General features: G+C 36.5%; 1 protein-coding gene across 1 annotated transcript in view; it reads left to right on the forward strand.

The window, feature by feature from the left end:
* Positions 1 to 22,444, forward strand: part of opn5 (opsin 5) — a 47,681-nt gene that overhangs the window by 19,730 nt on the left and 5,507 nt on the right. Inside the window, exon 3 of the mRNA XM_088908823.1 lies at positions 6,232 to 6,351. Coding sequence (XP_088764949.1) covers positions 6,232 to 6,351 — 120 coding nt within the window. The remainder of the gene's footprint in view (positions 1 to 6,231; positions 6,352 to 22,444) is intronic.

Consider the following 22,444-nt stretch of genomic DNA (forward strand, 5'->3'; position numbering starts at 1 on the left):
TTAATAACCTTTTAAATCTGAAACTGTTAACTCTACTTCACACCTGCATGTCAAGATCACGGTTTCGAAAAAAACAAATCAAACCTGATGAGAACGTTATGATTGTTACGCAAGGAAGTGAAACGTGACAATTACCATCAGGAGAAAAACAAAGTTTATTTTTTATTTGTGGCTGCTACAGTCGCACCCTTTGCAATCACTGGATATTTAACACTTCCCTATTGCTTTATCAGTCTATCCGTGGGGGGGCTCTGACACTCCTCCATACGCTTAAGTAAAAAATTAATAAAAACCTCATATTTACAACTGCTTTAAAGTTCTCTAAAGCCTTCTCAGTCAAGAACTAGAATTCACGTAGGGAGCTGTGTCAGCATGGGTAGGCTGCAAAAGATCAGTTAAAGAGGGAAGAAAACGCTTTCAGAGAAAACAAGGTTTCAGGTGTGAAGAATACAGAGCCCCAATTCAGTTGCAGCCTAAACCTTTCCCCACACATCCTGCCCCCGCTGTGATTGGAATATACACAAACAAATCACTGAAAACTTTACAGTATGTGATCAGGTTTATGAACTCAGTTTATTCACTCACTTTATTCAAAATAAGGTTTTTGAAAATTGAACCAGGTAGTAGATCTTGTTTATATAAAAATTATATCACTGGGCACAGTGATGGAGACCAAAATAAATGACACAAGCACTACCAGCTTTTTTCCCTTCCCTCTGGTGCGAGATGATAATGCGCTGGCTGGCACGAAAACATTCCCTCTCATTTTTAATCATTCCGTTTCCGAATCAAAGCAGGTGAGAGAGAGTAGGAAGAGACAGAAAAAATTGTATCCTGTCTTAATTTCAAATTATATTTTACCTTCAGTTTTTTACTTTATAAGTTTGTATTTTACTTATTTTCTGATATTCATAATTTATTCTGATAAATGTTTTTACAAGATGTGGAATAAATGCAACAGATTATTACATTGAGAATTTTAATATTATTGATTACTAATAGCTTATGCTAACACCTGACTTTCTTTTTTAGATGTAAATATAAAAATTGAACTAAGTGTGACATTCAGAAAAAACAATCGATAATAGTCTGTGGTATTTGTATAGATGAAACTTTTCTAAATGAAAAAAAAATAGAAGCTGTAAAACGGTTTGTGGGCGGTGCACTATTTTGTCAGCAACCTGCTGATCTGCTTAACACCTGTATAAAACGTGATTTTATTTCTGTACAGAATGCGTTGTTGTGTTACAAAATTAAAGTGTTTAAAATGTTTAATTATAAAGTAAAAAACTCTAAAGACTCTAAGCTGAGCGCGCAGAAGAAAATCACCCATTCTTCATGCATAAAAAGTGTTTTTAACTATCTAAACCTATCTATTTAAAGTCAGGCAATGTCTAATTTAGGCAAGCACACGTAATTGTTTCTTATTTTCTTTAAAATTGAAAGAATCAGTTGCCCATCGTGCCTTACAATATTATGTTATATGTTTGTTTTAGAGAAACTTCTGAATGTTTCAACTGATGCATAAAAATGTAGCCTAATGCCTTCTCGCGTTATGAGCTCGCTTACACATGGGACCCGCTTTATTCAAATTAGGGTTTCTAAAAATGCAATCAGGTACTCGATATTGTTTAAATAAAAGCTGTGAGCATTTTCAATAATTGCAATCTTTAAAATGCCTGTGGTTTGAAGGCTTTGTGCCACAACAGAATTCACAGATGCCAATGCCACATACAGTTCTCCCAGATATCCAACTTTTGCCCATCAGTCAAGAGAAGGATGAGAGATTGTTTGTGCAGTGCATCGGCACAGATGGTAAAAGCCAGAGCCGAACGTTACACTGCCGTTCTGTTTTGTAATTTTGTGATTTTTGAAATTTACTGGGGATGGACCACATCTGGCTAGAGGCAAAAGGGCCTTGCCTTGCAGTCTCCGGGAAAACATAGGCATGGTGAATCAGAGATTCTCAAAACTTACTTTGTATGATTGGAAACGAATACGTGATCGGATAAACGAAATGCTTTGAAGAAAGAGATGCTCTTTTCCTCTTGTTTAACAGTCTGCACAGCAACAAAACAATCAGATTAAATGAGATAGTATGACGTTATTTTTTGTCAATGAAAATATTTAGTCTTTCCATGTTGATTTAAGTCCCCTTCTTTCAGTTGGATTGCATGATTAGCATGAAACATCTTGGGGTTATTGTTATGATTTCTCTGTTATCGAATCCCTCAACTTTTTCACTTGTGATTATTTTGGAAAAATTTTGACATATTCCTTTTAACTACATTGCTGTTGATACTGTTGCAATTGACAATGAAATGCTCAGTTTGTAATGCAGGACGCTCTGAATGAGTTAAACTTTGATGCAGGACAAATTAATATATTTCCCACAAGCTATACTGTATTGGCTTTAAAACTATACACCATCGTGCTGTATGAATGTGGCATGTCTTTGTTCAAGTTTTAAAAGCATGGAGAAACGAGTGTTAAGAAAAAACAGGAAATTTGATTGCTGGTTGCCTAATGCTAAAGAGCATCAATGCTAACAGAGCATGCTGCTGAAAATTCATTCCCATCCATCAGGCAGAACTGTCTATTCTACATAACAAATACAACGGGGTGTAACACTCCTTGCCTAATAGGTGAAAGTTAATTCCAAGCTGAAAGGAAAAAACTCAACATGCCTCCTCTATAAATCTTCAACTTACAGATTGTCCTAGGTCATTTACAGTATTATTAATAATATCTTCCGTATCGCATTAATAATTGGAACGTTTTTACAAGTATAAATCCACATATTTTCTAACCGCTTTATCCAGGACAGGTAACAGTTTCACCTATACTATTTGGTAACATTTTTTATAATTTTGACAGACTTCAGAATGTTTCGACTGATGCTTAAAAATGTAACATAATGAGTACTGTGGTAAAAGAGCTATTGAGCACAGAACATCTTTCTGTCTGTGAAAAGATATCTGTAGTTTATTCTTATCTGTGTGAAAACAGGAAAATAAAGAGGGAGTTTCAGAAATTAAACAGAGGTCTGGAACACCCTATCTCAAAAAATAGATGTTTAATAAATTGTAAGTTGTGAAAACAGTGACAAATCACCCCGAACAAAATTCAATTTTAAAATACAAGCCATTTGAAATTATTAGTGTTATTAATACATCACTTAACTTCAAATATATTGTGAAATTAAAAAATACCAAAAAATTCAATATAGCGTCCGTAATATTTACTATTTTAGTTTTTCAAAGAAATGTTTATATGTTAAGGGAAAACTCCAAACATGCCAAAGCCATTACACCAACGTGCCGCTTAACAACTTAAGCTACAGCTGAAAAGGGCAGGCAAAATATTTTCAAGTAATCACGAGTGAATGAGTCGGGTTGATGCAGATGTTTACAAAGAAAGTGGACTACAGTAATACTTTGAGCTATATGGACATAAATAAATCCTTAAATAGTTATTAATTTCTTTAGATATGTGATTCCATATTATATATTCCCTATCAATCAAATTCTAAAACAAATGCTTTTTTTTACTGCTATAATGAGAGCGGGTATTCATAGAAAAGGTTAAAACATTATAACTTTTTATAAATTATATAAACTTAATATAGTCAGAATGAGCATGTAAAAACTTTTCCAAAATAACCACAGTAAGTAACTGAATGAAAGACTTTGATGCTTAAAATGTTTATGAAGAAAGTGGAATACTGTTGTGTATTTTTTATTTAATCTACCACTTCCAGCCATATACAGTTTGATAATATATTTATATCCCTAAATTAATATAGTTTATAATTTTCAGGGACGTTATGCTCCTCTTCTTTTTATGCCCAGCTACCAAAATTTCCCTTTAGTTTTAAAATTCCATATTAATATTTAATATTAAGCGGACTTAAACATGCACAGTAAAGAGATTAAATAAAGCAATCGTTTCACTAACAACCAATGCACCACAAGTGCCACCTTTCGGTCATTTTGGCCAACCAATCACATACTGCGGTATTCCGCGCTATTCTGCAGATAATTTTATGCAGTATGGGGTTTTACCACGTATTTTGAATGGCTGCATCTGTATATAATGTCTTAATCCTTTTCTTGGTCTTTCATTTTTGAAAAATAATTCTACAGTATTGATTAACACAATAAAGAAACACCAACAAAAATAAAAAAAATAATAATTGGTGGATAAAAATAATTAAATGACTCCACTAAATGACACTCTTTTTTATGGAAGAGTGTAAAGACAATGTTTATTTGTGTATCATTTTCCCAGCAAACAGAGAAGCTGTTATGTTAAAAATTACGCAGACATTAGACTTACCAAAATATGTAAAGACTCATTTAATTTAACACATTTTTGATGTATCTTCTCATGACTACCTCAAAGTAAGCTATATTTAATATGTAACAATTAAATGTTGCTAATACATGGATAATGTTAAAGAACGTTGAATTTCTCATTGAGTTTTATCTAGAAAATCAGTATTGCATTGATAATAATATTTCAATTTAAAAGCATATCTGTTCTTTCTAGAATACTGAAAATTGATAAAGTGACATTTTTAATACTGCTATGTACTGTACACAGTAAACAGTCCAGAAAAAAATCCTAGCATATTTATATTGTTACAAATGGGACATACAAAAATGAAGAAAAAAATTATTGAGCGAATTAATAAAGGAGTAAAATAAATAATAATGACCCCCAACTTGTATAGATTTCTGCCATGCAAATAACCGAGCAGTTGGTATGATTAGTGAGCACAGGATTTCTTTGTCATCTGGCACAGTTTTGATTAAAAGATTAATAATTCAGGCACACTTGGTTAAACATATGTTGATTAACAATGACAATACACACACTAAATTATACACAACACACAAGTAACCTTTATACAAATTTACAATAAGGCATCCTAGAGGCCTAACATGCTAACCAACCAGAAAATCCCAGACTGTTACCAAGTATTCAACTGTTAAATAATGCCTACAGAGGCTAAAAGAAGAGATAAGATACCTTCTCAACTATGTATAATAGACCATGCGTTTAAATATCTGTCTCTATAAACCTAGATGCTACCAAATGAATGAGAACCTATCTCCCTATTCTAAAATGCTCCCACAAACCAGAAGACGGATTTTTCACTCAGGAAATTAGTTACCTAAAAACTACAGAATAGCCAGCTTTCTTAACAAAGTTCAGATACTTACCTTTAGTCTGGTCAAACATGTAAGAAGGTCATTAGTGTTGATCTTCCTGCCCTCTCCTCCATCTATCATAGAGGTATTTTGCGAAAAGCAAAATCCATCTGTGACGATCCTTCACTCCCCTTGTTGAATAATTTCCAGTTACTCCCATCAGAACACAGGTTCCCAACTCCAAATATGAATGAGATTTAAGTTCTCACTCATATCTGTAGCCATATCGTTACTTACTTGATTTATATGTATATTGTTGTTCCTGTCTGAGTTTTTTTTTTCTTCTGTCCATCTGTACATCAACACTGCTGCTGTAAAACAACTTGTTCCCCTCACCCCATGGAGATAATAAAGACTCTTTCTCTCTCTTGGCTTCCTGGGTGATCTCTAACAAGGAACTCTTACCTTGGATCTTTCTTTTGTGGTCTTATCTGCCCCTGTCCTTCATCTTCTTATGTGGTGTCTTCCTGAATTGTTGATTGACACATTATCATTTACCTAGTGCTTAATTAAGTAAACCAAAGTAAACTTTACGATTGCTTTGATCATTTATCATTCATCTGGGCCCCCTACATCTCAGCAAATATTCCCTTTGCCTCGAAGCTGAAAATGTTTACACTGCCAGGTGTTACACTCTTTATCTAGATTCCTAGAGACACTTCCTAGTCACCTATGGCCTAACTATATGGAATCATGTAACTATCATGTTTTTAAAGGTGAATCATTATGTTTTTGCAAAGGATTTGGCAAAAGGAAAAGGACCACTGGTGTTCATCAAGAAAGTGCATAAATAAAGCATTTGTAACTAATTTAATAAAAATTTTGTTTAGTGTTTTTTTAATGCTCATGAATTATAGATTTTGTATGTTGCCTGCTGCTTTAAATGATAATGTGACAATAACATATATTAATCATTTAATTCTTAACATACATTTTTTAAATCTGTTGTTGGAGTGGAAGTATTGTTAAATCCAACTTTTCAAACCACAACTTTTTTTCCCATTATATTTTTTAGGGATTATGTCAACCATAGGAAATGGCTATGTCATTTTCATGACTTTCAAACGGAAGACCAAGTTAAGACCTCCTGAACTGATGACAGTGAATTTAGCAATCTTTGATTTTGGAATTTCAGGTAACTATGTTCTTATTTGTGGATCTGAAAGAAAACTGTAAACGATCTTTGTTTTTCACACATGATTTAAAATGAACAATGAAGCAGAAATAACTAAACATCTTTTTGGAGATTAGAACACCAAAATACCCTAATAGCCCTGCACTACAATAGCAGTTTCAGGCATCATTTGGAAGCTCTATAGTATTTTCTGTTTAGAATAACCAGGTATTTAAAACAATTACTTTTCAACCTGTCCTTCCTTTTTACTCCTTTATTTCACTGGAAAATCTATACTAACTGTAAAAAAGAATAAACATTACGCAAATTCCAGTAGTCTAAAGGGTAATGCTAGTGTACAGCCCAGTGGAGGTAAAAGTTTAAGTAAAAAAAATGGGAAATGTAAAGAACAAAAATTATGTTGTAAATATTTGTGAGCAAGACCGACACTGTTTTGTCATGAAAAAAATGCCATGCCTTTCAGCTTTTCTAGAAAACTAGAATTAGAAGGGAATTTAAATAAGCCTTGTGTAGCAGATAGTTTAATTTTGCTATGGAATACAAAGCAGACAACATTTGCAATCATTGAATTAAAAGCTATTCTTTTCTTTAAAGTTCTTCCTCAGGACTATATCAGGAGTAACAATGACTTAATTGATTTTGTTAAAAAAACAGAAATGCAGAAAGCATTACAATAAGATCTTGATAGGATTTTTGTTTTGTTGTTTGTTGAGAGTAAACTCCAGAGCAGCAGAATTGAGAAAAAAATATTATATTCAGTATTGACATAATATTAGTGTACAGATGCAGCCATTCAAAATGGGTGGGGTATTTCGCAGTATACCCCGGTGGGCGTGTCGCATCAAAACGCAGTATCACGCAGTATCACGCGGTGTATCGCGTCATTTGATGTCATACCAGAAAGTATCCGGAATCACCTTGTAAAACCACCAGGAGGAGCCAATAAAACTTAACCTCTCATGTACAGCATTTGAGCTTTTAAATTTAAACTGTGTATTACAGCATGTTAATCATCAGTCATTAAAAAGTTGGTATATTTTATGAAAGCAAGATTGCTCAGTTGGGCAAAAGTACACAACCTACCTTTATCATAAATATTTTAATTATGCAGAAATATTTTATGCATCAAAGCCTTTACCGAAGATATTACTCATATTATTAATAATGAATGACCTTGGACAAGCTGTAAACTCAAAGTATTACGCTGGTCTACATTATTTGTAACCGTCATTTTAAATGAAAAGACTTTATTTTTTCATCGACAAAAAGTAACAACACAGCATTTCGTTGATCTAACTAACAAGGACGGGACATTAGCTAGCCAATATGATAAAGGAATAAATTACTTTTTTTGTTTATTTCTTTAGCACATTTATTTGAACATTTCCATCGATTGTACAAGCACTGAAAAACTGTCCAATCCCTAGTTCGTCGGGCATTTTCTTTTAGTATAACAGACATAAAAACTCCCTTGCTTTTAACAGAGCATTTCAAAATTTCTAACAACGAAAATTATTTAAACAACGACACTTATCATTCAACCAGAGCTCAAAATATCACAAGGATCCTCAAGAGCACAACAAAGACTGTTTTAAAAGATACTTGTACCAGATACATGAGAATCCAAACTTTTTTATCTACGTCTTTACAATTTATCACACAGTAACAAGTCAAATTTCAGGGGCGTCCGTATACCAGAGATTATGGTACCGCTTCAGAAGGGTGTCAGCCAGTCAGATTCCAGGACCGGAATTATCTGTTTTATAATCGAGAATATGTAAGCACGTATCTAAATAAATTCATCATGATATTAATGTAAGGATCTAAATTTCTAAATCTATGTATCTATATAGCTGGTCGTATTACTGTATTTCACTTTCTTTGTAAACACGTTTTTTTAACACCCGAATCGCAGGTGGATTCTGTTTTTTGGTCTGTTATGGTCTGTAGCTCAAATCCTGCTTAACTAAAAATTAGACGCGAAAAGAGTATTATTGGACAATGTTGTGAGGCTCTGGCGGAATTTCTCTGTAAACTGAAGAGTTATAGAGGAGACAGGTTGTGTATCGCTTCTTTTGACACTTGTAAAAAAAAACATTCCAATGTTAATGCGACACGGAAGATAATGTGGTGTATTGGTCGTTAGTGAAAAGATTTAATCATTTAATCTCTTTACTGTGCACATTTTAATCTGCTTAGTATTGAATATTTATATGGAATTTTACCACTAAAGGGAAATTTTAGTAGCTAAACATAAAACGCAGAGGAGCATAACGAAGGTCATAAAGGTCATAAACGATATTAATTTAGGAACATAAACATATTATGTAAACTGTATGTTGCTGTTATTGGTATTTTAAAGAAAAAATACACACCGATACTCAATTTCTCCTAAAGTATATTGAAATTTTTTATATTTCAAAATAACACGTTCGTACTGTATGTCTCTCTCTCTGCGGGAGTAGTTTTTAATTCAGTTTGAATTATAACTGTACGCACTGTCTTCGTATTTGGCCAGGGCTTTAAAGAGAGGGCGCGCCAAAAATTTTCGGTGCCATCGTCTGCGCTTTAAAGGTACCCCTGTCGCGGAAGAATTTGACCTCGGAACGTTCACCCAGCGTAATTATTGTTTCATTGCACTTTGACAAATTGTCAGAATATCCCCACCTCCAAACAAGAACAAAATTGCAATGATTTTATTAACTGGCTGTTTCAGTAACCTAAAGTATATATGTTACGTCCCAGTGTGTGTTCTGTGTGTGTTTTTCTGTTATGTCCACACTGCGGACCCTTGATTGTTCTCCCTTCCCCATTGACCCACCATTACACCACACTTTCAGTTTATGTCATCATCAATTAGCTCTCAGCCAATCAGAACACATCTTATTCAGTATATAACATGGAGGTTTTCAGGAAGAGGAGGCCTTTCGTTTGACTTTGGTCCCGTTTAGTTATCGCTTCGCTTTGCTTCGCTTTTGGTTATTGCTTCGGCTTCGTTTGTTGGTTTGTTTTGCTTTGTGTGTGTGTATTTTCGTATAGCTTCGGCTTTGTTGTTTTGTTGGTTTTTTGTTAGTTTCTTTGTACTTTCGTTTGTTTGTGTGTTCATCCTTGTTTTGTCATGTTCAACTTTTGTGTTCTTTTGTACCCTGCTCCTGTTTATTACTCTTGTTTTCCCTTATTTGTCTTTCTGGTTCACTTGTGTTTTTGTGTGAACTTTTGTATATAAGGTTAGTTTAGGTTGTTGGGTACACTTACACACATAGTTGATTTTTTATTAGTACACTAGTTTAGTACGGGTGAGTGCCATTTGTCTTGTATGGTTTTGGGTAGTCAGTGCAGGTTAGCTAGGGTGTTGAAGACGCCGAAGACCGTGTGTTTCGGGTTTTCTTTTGTAGTCAGATTAGCTTTCCCTCACTGTCCTAGCCAGCTCCATTTTTGTTTGTTATTTTCTTTCCTTTGGCACCACTCTAGTTCCTTACCCTTCTTATCACGCTTCCTAGTCCCTCACCAAAACCCCCTTGCTTCCAAAAGAATTATCCTAAATGTTACACCCCTTTACCCCTAGACACTTGGGGTCGTAACAATATATCTAAAGTAATAATTTAACAATATATGTAAATGTTTTAAGATATGTTTATGTTGTGAATGTCTGTAGATTGTATCTTATTTTTAGTTTTTGTTTTGTTTCACGTTAATTTTATAAGGGAATCTTGATTAAAATACTTTTATTTTTTCACAATCTGGTAATGCCAGACAGAATTCACATTCGCTGCAGCCAAATGGCCTTGCAGATCAGATACTGTATCAAGGAACAAAACAATTATCGCACCTGGCTCCTCAATGAAATCGCTTTAACATGCTAATGCGTCGGTGTAACACTCTGTGTCTACAGTACATTGTGAACAAACCGGTTTCACAGGTATTTTCAACCCCCAACCAATGTTGTTTCATCGGTTGTTATCCTGTAAAGCGCTTTGAGGAGCCACCTTTAAAGGCACTATATAAAATAAAGTTTATCATTATTATTATTATTAATATTGATCATATTTTTCCTCCCAGAACTTGTAAATTGTTGTTGTTATTGTTGTTGTTATCCTGTAAAGCGCTTTGAGAAGCATACTGTCCAGCTTGTCAGGTGCATTCTGTTGTAAAATAATAAGTAGAGCTTTGGGCTTATTAGTGCTCCACTTACAGCAACCCAATGTAAATACATTTTGTCTCCAAATCCACCACCACTTGTATGAATCATAGCCCTGCCAAATGATGCAAATTCCGCTGCAATGGTTGTGTGCAGGAATTATTCAGTATGGCATCTCCATGTTCAAGTAAACACTGCTCTGTGTGCAAATGCAAATGCATTTAAAAAAAGTTTTTTTTAAAAAAAGCCACCTTTAAAGGCGCTATATAAAATAAAGTTTATTATTATTATTATTATTATTAATATTGATGATATTCTTTCTCCCAGGACTTGTAAAATTGTTGTTGTTATTGTTATCCTGCAAAGCGCTTTGAGAAGCATACTGTCCAGCATATTGTATTTCATTGCACTGTGACAGATTGTCTTATAATCACTTGTTGTTAGAATATCCCCCAAGAGGATATTCCCCCCAAGAGGATATAGAGGATATCCCCCAAGAGATATCCAGGTAACAGTGAAACGGGTGTACAGTCTGGGGAGATCGCCTGTTTTCCATGTAAATAGTTCCCTGGTTCCGCACCCCTTGGTGTCTCTCTCTCTCTCTCTCTCTCTCTCTCTCTCTCTCTCTCTCTCTCTCTCTCTCTCTCTCGGGCCCGCGCTCTTGGCGGGCTTGTCTTGTGTTTCTCTCTCGTCTGGGCGCGGGAGTGCTGCTGGCGGGTGGTGACGTAGAAGAAATAAAGTGCAGTTTTTAACTCCACAGGTTTGAGTCTTTGTGTTCATCCTCAACGAACCCAAATTCGTTACATTAGTGTCAGAAGCGGGAGGATGGACAGTGAACGGCCAATGATGTCGGACTCAGAGAAGCACCGGTTCCCCCAGCAGCCGAGTGACCCCCTAAAGCACCTTTTGGGGGCGAGCAGCAGCCGCCAGGGGCCCGGACGACCCCTCAGCACCGCCAGTGGCCACAGCCCTTATCAGGGCTACCCCACGGTGACCTACTCAGCGGAAGGGGGGCCCTTTCCCGAGTCGCCTCAGGCCATGTGGCAGGAAGGAGACGCCAGACCAGCGGGGTCCAGCCCGCCACCCCTCCGGACACAGGTACATCCAGCAACGCCTCGCAGGCCTTCCCCTCCACGACGGCAGCGAGGTAGCCCACCATCTCCACCTGAGACCAGCTGTTTGCCCAGCCCGCCATCTGGAACTGGGCCTCAAACATTTACCATGGGATCTCCCCATTATAACGGCTCGGTCTCACCGGCGCAGGCTGGAGCAGGGGTGGCGGGCTGGACCCCGCTGGTCTGGTGTCTCTTTCCAGCCACATGGCCTGAGGCGACCCGGGAAAGGGCCCCCCTTCCGCTGAGTAGGTCACCGTGGGGTAGCCCTGATAAGGGCTGTGGCCACTGGCGGTGCTGAGGGGTCGTCCCGGCCCCTGGCAGCTGCTGCTCGCCCCCAAAAGGCGCTTTAGGGGGTCATTCGGCTGCTGGGGGAACCGGCGCTTCTCTGAGTCCGACATCATCGGCCGTTCACTGTCCATCCTCCTGCTTCTAACACCAATGTAATTAATTTGGGTTAGTTGAGGATGAACACAGTGTAAGAAAACCGGCTCAGGGACGCCAAATATGTAATGTAGTGGCTCTCTGAAGGCACCAGTTCTGTAGGGTTTGGGCATTTACTGAGACAATTATTAATTGTAGCAGTAAATCACAAAGTTGATTCTTTTGATGGCTTTAGAATCCAACCATGCGACATAACTCAAACAACGCACACACACAGGTACTAATACACGAGGATACATTTATTAATACATAGAATATGCATATAAACCTAACAGATCTTATCGAGAGGGTTATCAGAATACAAAAGGTATATATTCAATCAGTTACGAAGAGTTACACATCAAGAGGACATACGTTCAGTATATCATTCATTTAGACCGTTTCGTAATTGAACTTGGTTACAACTTCTACATTAGATACTCAAAACAAGTACATAAGTCTTAGGAATTAAATTGATACCAACTGGTTGGGATAACAATTGAATTCTCGAGCTGTAATGCATTGAAGTTGAATACTCATCCAATCTCTGGGGATTTAGATCTCCTGCAGGCACAAAGAATCAGCTGCAGGCTTGTTGCTGTCCAATCCGCGCTCTCTGGCTCGGTGCCAGGCTGTGCTGTGCGGCTTGCGACGGTGCGCTGCAGATGCTCACTGACCGGCTAGTTAGTGTTGGCTTTAACTAGCAAAGTTTGTGCACAGGAGAAAAGATGACTGTGGGTCCCAGCAGGTCAGGAAGAGGACCGGTTCGTTCCTGATGAAGCGCTAGTTCTGAATAGTGATTCAGCTGTCCACAGTTCTGACCTGTTCACGAGGCCTGCTGCTGGTGCTAACCTCGGGTGGATCCTCTGGTTACTCCCTGGCAACCTCCGCTCTAGACTCTTAGAACAAAGGAAGGTTCTGGTACTCGGACACACTGGCCGTTCCGTGGTTGTCCGGGCTGAGTCTCAGGATGGTCAGGAGGTGCGCTGCGAGAATGTCCTGCCCTTGGGAGCCTTCTGCTCCTGGGCCGTCCTGCCCTGGAATTCTCCTTTGAATTCCCTTTAGAACAGTCCACAGAATCCTCTCCAGAATCTTACTGAATCTTGTTGAATCTCCCCTTCTGAATCTCACAGGCTCTCTGTGTTTCCTGTTTTTACCTGGAGGAACTTCAGCTCATTGATTGGCTGAAAGTTCCATGGGCATCAGATTCCCACGTGGGTTACTCGGCCCTACCAGTCCCTGATTGGTTGATCAAGGTGAGATATGAGTCACTTACTCCTGACACTTAGGAATGCAGTCCAGATGTCCAACTGGCACTCCCTAGACAGATAGGCACCAATGGATGACCATTGATCATGATAGCCAGGCTTAGCTAAGTGCATCCCCCTTTGGGAGCTGTCCTAGGACCTTAAATCACCCTGCACTAATGGTCTCTCTGTGGCTGCACCACAGAGATGAACAGAGAAATGGGGCCTCATTTGGGAAGCTCAGAAACACTTAATTCTGCCTTATTATTAAGCCTCGTCGCTACAACAGAGACTCAAACCTGTGGAGTTAAAAACTGCGCTTTATTTCTTCTATGTCACCACCAGCCAGCAGCACTCCCGCGCCCAGACGAGAGAGAAACACAAGACAAGCCCGCCAAGAGCGCGGGCCCGAGAGAGAGAGAGAGAGAGAGAGACCAAGGGGTGCTGAACCAGGGAACTATTTACATGGAAAACGGGCGATCTCCCCAGACTGTACGCCCGTTTCACTGTTACCTGGATATCTCTTGGGGGATATCCTCTATATCCTCTTGGGGGGAATATCCTCTTGGGGGATATTCTAACAACAAGTGATTATAAGACGATCTGTCAAAGTGCAATGAAATACAATATGCTGGACAGTATGCTTCTCAAAGCGCTTTGCAGGATAACAACAATAACAACAACAATTTTACAAGTCCTGGGAGGAAGAATATCATTAATAATAATAATAATAATAATAATAATAATAAACTTTATTTTATAAAGCGCCTTTAAAGGTGGCTTTTTTAAAAAAAAACTTTTTTTTAAATGCATTTGCATTTGCACACAGAGCAGTGTTTACTTGAACATGGAGATGCCATACTGAATAATTCCTGCACACAACCATTGCAGCGGAATTTGCATCATTTGGCAGGGCTATGATTCATACAAGTGGTGGTGGATTTGGAGACAAAATGTATTTACATTGGGTTGCTGTAAGTGGAGCACTAATAAGCCCAAAGCTCTACTTATTATTTTACAAGAGAATGCACCTGACAAGCTGGACAGTATGCTTCTCAAAGCGCTTTACAGGATAACAACAATAACAACAACAATTTACAAGTTCTGGGAGGAAAAATATGATCAATATTAATAATAATAATAATGATAAACTTTATTTTATATAGTGCCTTTAAAGGTGGCTCCTCAAAGCGCTTTACAGGATAACAACCGATGAAACAACATTGGTTGGGGGTTGAAAATACCTGTGAAACCGGTTTGTTCACAATGTACTGTAGACACAGAGTGTTACACCGACGCATTAGCATGTTAAAGCGATTTCATTGAGGAGCCGGGCGCGATGATTGTTTTGTTCCTTGATGCAGTATCTGATCTGCAAGGCCATTTGGCTGCAGCGAATGTGAATTCTGTCTGGCATTACCATATTGTGAAAAAATAAAAGTATTTTAATCAAGATTCCCTTATAAAATTAACGTGAAACAAAACAAAGACTAAAAATAAGATACAATCTACAGACATTCACAACATAAACATATCTTAAAACATTTACATATATTGTTAAATTATTACTTTAGATATATACTTTAGGTTACTGAAACAGCCAGTTAATAAAAGCATTGCAATTTTGTTCTTGTTTGGAGGTTGGGATATTCTGACAACAATTGATTTAAAGACAATCTGTCAAAGTGCAATGAAACAATAATTACGCTGGGTGAATGTTCCGAGGTCAAATTCTTCCGCGACAGGGGTACCTTTAAAGCGCAGACGATGGCACCGAAAAATTTTGGCGCGCCCTCTCTTTAAAGCCCTGGCCAAATACGAAGACAGTACGTACAGTTATAATTCAAACTGAATTAAAAACTACTCCTATTTGGCATTTTAGTTATGGAGGCGGAAAGACGCCCCCCCCATCTCTGGGTGCCTGAGTTGTCGCCATCTTTAGCCATTCCGTGTCCGAGTCGCAGCAGGTAGAGACACGTTCAAAAAAAAGTTCATCCCAGCTACAATACATTATTTTTAATATTTTTGTGGTAAGAGGCAGCAAAACATCAGTATTTACTGCTAGTAATTAGTGTACGATCTATAGTTGAAATCTGAGCCTAAATAAAAAGAAAAAGCATTTTCAGAGAGCAATTACGCTGTGTTTATGTAGAATAAATGATTAGGTTTATGAGCAATCTAATAACTTATTCATTTAAAACGCTATATAAAATAAAGTTTATTATTAATTTGCTGGACAGAGTGGTGAACATTATTATGCAGAAGACAAAGATAACGATTTACGTTAAAAGACATCTAATTAAACACAGGTTTGTGATTTAAATGGAAAAGGGGGTGACGGGAACTCTTAATCTAAATAAAAATAAAATAAATAAAACAGGTTTCTATAGTTTATAACCACTTTTTATGCACGAAACACGGGTGATTTTTCTTCCTCCTGATCAGTTTAGAAATCTGTGTACGCTGCAAGGTTTTTACTTCTTAATTAAACTTTTAAAATACACGTTTCGAATAGAAAGAAATCCTCTTCCTGATCAGCACGTCTTTTTTCCCCAATCAGAGGGGTGTCAGATGGTGTCAGCCATTCACCATTCTGAAGCCCTACCGTAATCTCTGGTATAGGGAGACCCCAGAATTCTGTCCTATAGTTTAGATAGATAGATGATAGATACTTTATTGATCCCGTGAGGGAAATAAAGTAAATCATTTTCATTTTAGGAAATTATTAAACGCTCGGTTAAAAGCAAAGGAGATTGTCTGTTATAGTGGACATAAAAACAAGAGTTTGCTGCGGCGTTATTGGAAACCCAAATTTAACAAAAAATCGCTGGCATTATATCCTAGAAGACACAGACCGGCACCAGACCGGGAGAATGCCCGCAGCATAAAAGAAAATGCCTGATGAACTAGGGATTGGACAGTTTCCAAGTGCTTGTACAATCGATGGAAATGTTCAAATAAATGTGCAAAAGAAATTAACAAAATAATAATTTATTTCTTTATCATATTGGCTAGCTAATGTCCTCTCTTCGCTAGTTAGTGGCCGCTCAGGCGGAAGATGTAAACAGCTTAATTTTCGTGTTAAATAATTTTTTTAAATTAAAATTCATTCTATACAGCAATCGCATATTTGGGTACCGTTTCATAAAACTTTCATGCTTAAAATGTTTAGGGAGAAATGGAAGACTGGTGTGTATTTTTTCTTTAAACTACCAAGACCAGCCATACACAGTACGGTTTACATACAGTAATGTTTATGTTCCTAAATTAATATCGTTTATGACCTTCAGATGCGTTATGCTCCTCTTCTTTTTATGCTCAGCAGCTACTAAAATTTCCCTTTAGTGGTAAAATTTCATATAAATATTCAATACTTAGCGGATTAAAATGTGCACAGTAAAGAGATTAAATGATTAAATCTTTTCACTACCGACAATACACCACGAGTGCCCCTGTCAGTCATTTTGGCCAGCCAATCACTTACCGCGGTGCCCTGCGGTGGCTTGTGGGTAGTTTCCCGTACCGCGGGTTTGTACCGTGCATTTTGAATGGCTGCATCTGTATGTGTAATAAACTAGTACATGAGAGTCTCTGTTGATCACTGAAGTGGTTCACAAATAGGAACATCTGGATAAAGCCACATATCTTAATTCTTTTATACTTTATTTTACTATTATTTGTTTTAATTTTACTCAGTACAGTATATTGATGAAAACTTCACATTCAACAGATCAACAATCTTCAATCCTGCTCCTACTAAGTAACCAGATTATTCTGGTTTCTATTTTAGCTATTTGAGTTCTTAATGACTAATTTGACAACTTCTTTGATTTTTTAAAATAAGTTAATATTTGTCTGTGTCTCCCTGTGACTGTGAGGATCACTACTCTAGATTTTACTGGTTTAAAGACATTTTTCTTGATTTTTTTACTTATCTAACACACCAAAGTGCTTATATTTAGCTATTTCAAATATTCCTAAATGTCCACATTTGTCATCGACTTGCACTGAAATCTTTTTCCGAAAACTTATTCCAATGAATTTAATTTAGTATTTGATTTCTCAATTTAATTAAATCCCATTAGCAGTTCCCACTCTGTTAACCAAACACTGTTGAGACAACATCCTAATTGGTGCTTCTGGTTATAGATATTCAATTTTAATGACAGAGCAGTAAATTACATTTAATGTTTAAGCCAATATGGTTTGATTTATAAAAACACAAAAGTTTAAAAATTATTATGAAAGTTGGGTTCATCTTACATTCATGTCCTGAATGAACGTCTGATTTTTTCTCCTTTTATTTGTAGTTTGAACATAGCTCAAAGGTGACACTGATCACTTGTTCCTGTCTCACATCTTCAAAAATCTAATTTAGCCTCCAGTGTATATTTACAGGTTTTGATTATTTGTACCACGTATTATATGAAAGATAATACAAAACCTATTTCAGAATTAAATATTCTTCTGCTATTCATCTATTTATGTGCTGTCTCAGATATACTGTATAATAGCAGTTTGTAAATTTAAATTTGATTTTAAGAATTTGTAATAGTGTATTTACAGGTTGCTTAAAAAGTGTAGAGTTTTAAGAGAGGTGTGTTAATAAAAAGCTGCTGCAAATCAGACAACCTGTTCATAATAATATTGCAGATTTGTACAGAAACATACTTCAGGAGATGTTTTTTTCAAAGCAATGTCTACAATAAAGAAATAGATAATGGGTAATATCAGGATAATGTTTCCTTTAAAAAAAATCAGCCCCAAGGAGATTATATATATAATATACAGATGTAGCCATTCAAAATGTCCGGTAAAACCCCTTACCGCGGGTTTTGAGCTATATATATGGTACATGATTCGCTGGCCAAAGATGATCGACAGGTGACACTTGTGGTGCATTAGTTGTTAGTGAAATGATTGCTTCATTTAATCTCTCTGCCGTGCGTGTTTAAAACCGCTTAATTATAATAATAAAACCCTCTTCTTCAGAAAAGCCTTTACTTAACTGGTTCCATTCTTCACCCCTCTGCTCTTCTTAGTACCACCATCCACTCCTTAGTACCACTCCTCTATATATTGTAATTGTGTCTTATCTTGTGTATTCTCCTTATTTATTGTTATACTCTTCTTATTTATTGTTATTGTCATCTGTAAAGCGCTTTGAGAAGCCACCTTTAAAGGTGCTATATAAAATAAAGTTTATTATAATTATTATTAATATGGAATACTAATATGGAATTTGACAACTAAAGGGAAATTTTGGTGGCTGAGCATAAAAATAAGAGGAGCATAACGTCCCTGAACGTCATATCATCATAAACGATATTAATTTAGGAATATAAATATACAATGCATACTGTATATGGCTGGTAGTGGTAGCTTAAATAAAAAGTACACAACAGTATTCCACTTTCTTCATAAACATTTTATGCATCAAAGTCTTTAACTCTTTGACACACCCGAAGAAGGCTCCACAGCCGAAACGTTGTGTTTCCTTTCTTCTCTTTTCAGCATGGAATAAACCTATTACTTATTCCTTTGTTTTATTGATAGCAGGTTTTAGTCTCTCGATTTACTGAGGATATATCAGATGTTAAACTGAGGAAGGGATACACCCCCATGCCCCAGATGGACAAAGGTGACAAAGGTGATAAAAATCCATTCAAAAGGGTGCAGATTTTAACACAAACTCTAACAGAGCTGTTTGTAAGAGCAAGGTGACTTTCTGCTTAATTACATGAGAGCTACAGTACAGTCAAATTGATTTTAAATTCTTTAAGCAACATTAGCTGTTTGTCAAATTCACTGAAGAGGTACCTTTTTTGCTCATGCAATCATCAAAGATTTATTTTTTTTAAATTCCGAAACTTGGACGATGTGCCTCAGGGACTCATTCATAGTATAAGAGTAAAATAGTATAATACCTTAGTCAATGGTATACTACCAGTACAAATATTTTTCTTAATCAAACTTTAAAGTTAATTTTCTTATTGTAAACCTGAAAGATGCACATCATGTTCACAACAAGCTATAATAACATCAAACTATTTTAACACATCCAGCTATGTAAAAAATATAGCCAAAAGAATCACTCTAGGTTAATTCCAAGCTGAAAAGACAACATTTAACGTGTCTTCTCTTCAGTTTACAGCTCGTCCATGGTCATTAATTATTAATATTATTAATAATATATTCCATATTGCATTTAAATTGGAATGTTTTCACAAATATAAAAAGACTCTTCAGTTTACAGAATAATTCCCGCAGAGCCACACAACATCATCATAACATAGTGAGCACCAGTCGCTAGCTCAGTTAAAGGTGAACACGTCTGTCATGGTACGGTTTCAACATATTGAAAAGCTGTTCTCCGGTTACTGGCAGTTGTAAAAATAACCCTTCTTCCCTCCTTTGTTTAACTTAAAGAATTCAATGAAGAAATCTTTAATCACAAATAGGGCTTTGAACCGCCTTGGTGCAGCACACTACATTACAGTCCATGAGCATTGTCCATTACCACTGTAAGGAAACAAATGTCAGAATGTTTCCAAAACATACTTTAGCTGCTTAGTTACACGATTCCATATTGATATTACTATCAAGTGGTATTAAATCACTATAAGTTTTTTTGTACAATAGTACCAAGTGGTGTTGTTGCTTTTGTAAAATATACCTACTTTTTAATTAGTTTAATATTTAACATGCAATAATACACAGTTTAAAATGAATAAAAGTCTAAACAGTATACAACTTAAATTCTATAATTGGAAAAAGATTGTCTCTCAGCATTGACCGCAATTCAAAACCAGGTGTTTTCTGGCAACAGCCCAAACGCTCCACATGCCACCTGAAGCTTTCACAGCTCCAAGTGCCGGTTTTACAAAGTATTGCTGTCCCACAACTAAGTATTTCTAAATAGTATTGTAAACAAGTGGGCTTGTGAATACATCACTTTTAATCCAGTAGAAATATTGGTTTTGATTTCGAGACTATTTTGCCAGCACATACTACTTACTTGTTAACTCTGCATGCAGATCACATTGGAGCATTATGTGGTGAAATGTCTGCTACAAAACCTGTATTTATACGCTCATACATCACATTATACTTTTCATTATGGAGACTAATAAGTAGGAAGGACTGCATCACATGGCGATTTGTGGGAACTCGAATGTGATTTGGGTCAACATGGCGACATAGTACTTTTACAAAGTTTACAATTTTGAACTTAATTTATAATTTTTTTATACCGTCAATGAATTTATTTTGTTACCGGGATTTAATAACCAGTCTGAGAAATTGGGAGTGCAGTTCCCCTTTAAAAGAAGTTGATTGTCTATCATTTGGAACAGCTGTTGCTTGCTCTTAAAATTAGTATGTTTTCAAAGCCAATATGTATAATATATTTTACAATCAAAATCCAAAATAAAATTATTTATTGTAGAATCTGTTTGTTTTAGAATTTGTAATAAAGAAAATAAAAAAATCTGTTACTGTACATTATGATTACTGCAAAAAACAATAATGGGTTAATAAACTTTTTAATTATTATTAAAATAAGATTTATGTGAGATCTATACCCAGCTTTGATACATTGAGGTTTCATCTAGCCACCTCAGTTTTACAGAATAACGCAGTCCTGCATCAGATTATTTGAAAAAAACAAAAATGGTGAGACACGGTGCTGTTCGTCATATCGTCATGACACTTTGTGTATTTTAAATGACTGCATCTATAGGTCACTCTAACATGCTAAATATCAGGAGTCTTGTAGGCTTAATTTGTAAGTCACGGGGTGCTGGAGCACAATATGAATGGGTCAGAGCTGATGTGCATAATGTACTTTTAAGACATTAAAGGCATTTAATTCATTTTCATGTCCCCACTGTTAATAACATGTTAACAAAGTAACTTACAAAAACATTTAATTAGTAATTTAAATGCCATAACCATGTGCTATTGGGACTACTTTGTTTTTGGACCATTTTCACTATGGGGTTTTAGAATCTGATGGTATTATGCCCCACTGGTCTATACAATATATTGACAGGGCTCAGTGCAGTGACCTTTTTTACAGAAGTGACATCACCTCCTTGAAACCTAGACAGTGTGGAATACAGCTGCAGTAGAAGGCCAGGTCTTCTAGCATTGCAGACTTGTTTGCTGCCAAGGGAATGGTGCTAGGTAGTTCTGAGCCTGAGAGAGACAGTGATTTAATCCTGGTAGGGGGTGAGCAGAGATACACACGTTACATACAATATATAGCCCATGGGTAACCATACTGCGAAGAAGAAGAATTTTATTTTAATGTAAAAAATCTTGTCTTTTTCATTAATTTCCTAAACCACGATTTAAATTCATTTTTGGTTTTAAAGAAAGTCCAAGCCCACACAGAAGTGTGTAACAGGTTCATGGCACTTTATTTAAACTATAGCCTCATCTAGCATTAGTCAGATTTCTCATCATGTTTTTTGTTCCTAATAGTTACTTTTGAATTCAAAACCATAAGCAGGTTTATGCTATTTAGTCTGTAGGACCTGACCTGATCTGGGTTCATTCCTGAACTGACCTGAGTGAAATCTAAATTTCCTCTTTGCAGAGAAAGGCAGACACCTTTTGTATGCAACATTTTGGAAATAACTGAAAGGCAGGATTAGCCTTATCAGAAACAGCCATTGCGTGGTTTGTGGAAATGTTTTGTATAGCTGCTTTTTGTATACCAAAAAACATTTCTAAATTCTAAAACATTTCTAAAAAACAGCCATTTATAGCAATCTTAGATTGTGGCTGGACCTGTACTTAGATTATAAAACCTTTCTGAAAACCACTCAGAGTATCCTGGAAGAGGCACTTTGTGTGCGTCTTCTTGGGTTTTCTTCAGAAAATGGCCTTTTTCGCAAATAAATTAAAACTAATTTCAAATATAAGCTGAACTGCTCCATGACTTCTTGCATCGTCTACAAGCCTCTTTGTAGGTGTGGCTAAATGTTCTTTGTTTTGAGCATGTTCACAGCCTTTTACATCCGATCCAGAGGACGTCACAGAGCACATTACAGTACCTACTCTTTAAATAGTTTCATGTCCAATGTTTGGACACAGCATGGAAATTCAGAGGTCTCAGAACTGACCTACGGCAGACTTGCAAAAATTTGGTGATGGTGGATGGATGG

The sequence above is a fragment of the Atractosteus spatula genome, chromosome 2, assembly GCF_055471065.1.
Source record: "Atractosteus spatula isolate fAtrSpa1 chromosome 2, fAtrSpa1.hap1, whole genome shotgun sequence".
NCBI classification, from domain to species: Eukaryota; Metazoa; Chordata; class Actinopteri; order Semionotiformes; family Lepisosteidae; genus Atractosteus; species Atractosteus spatula.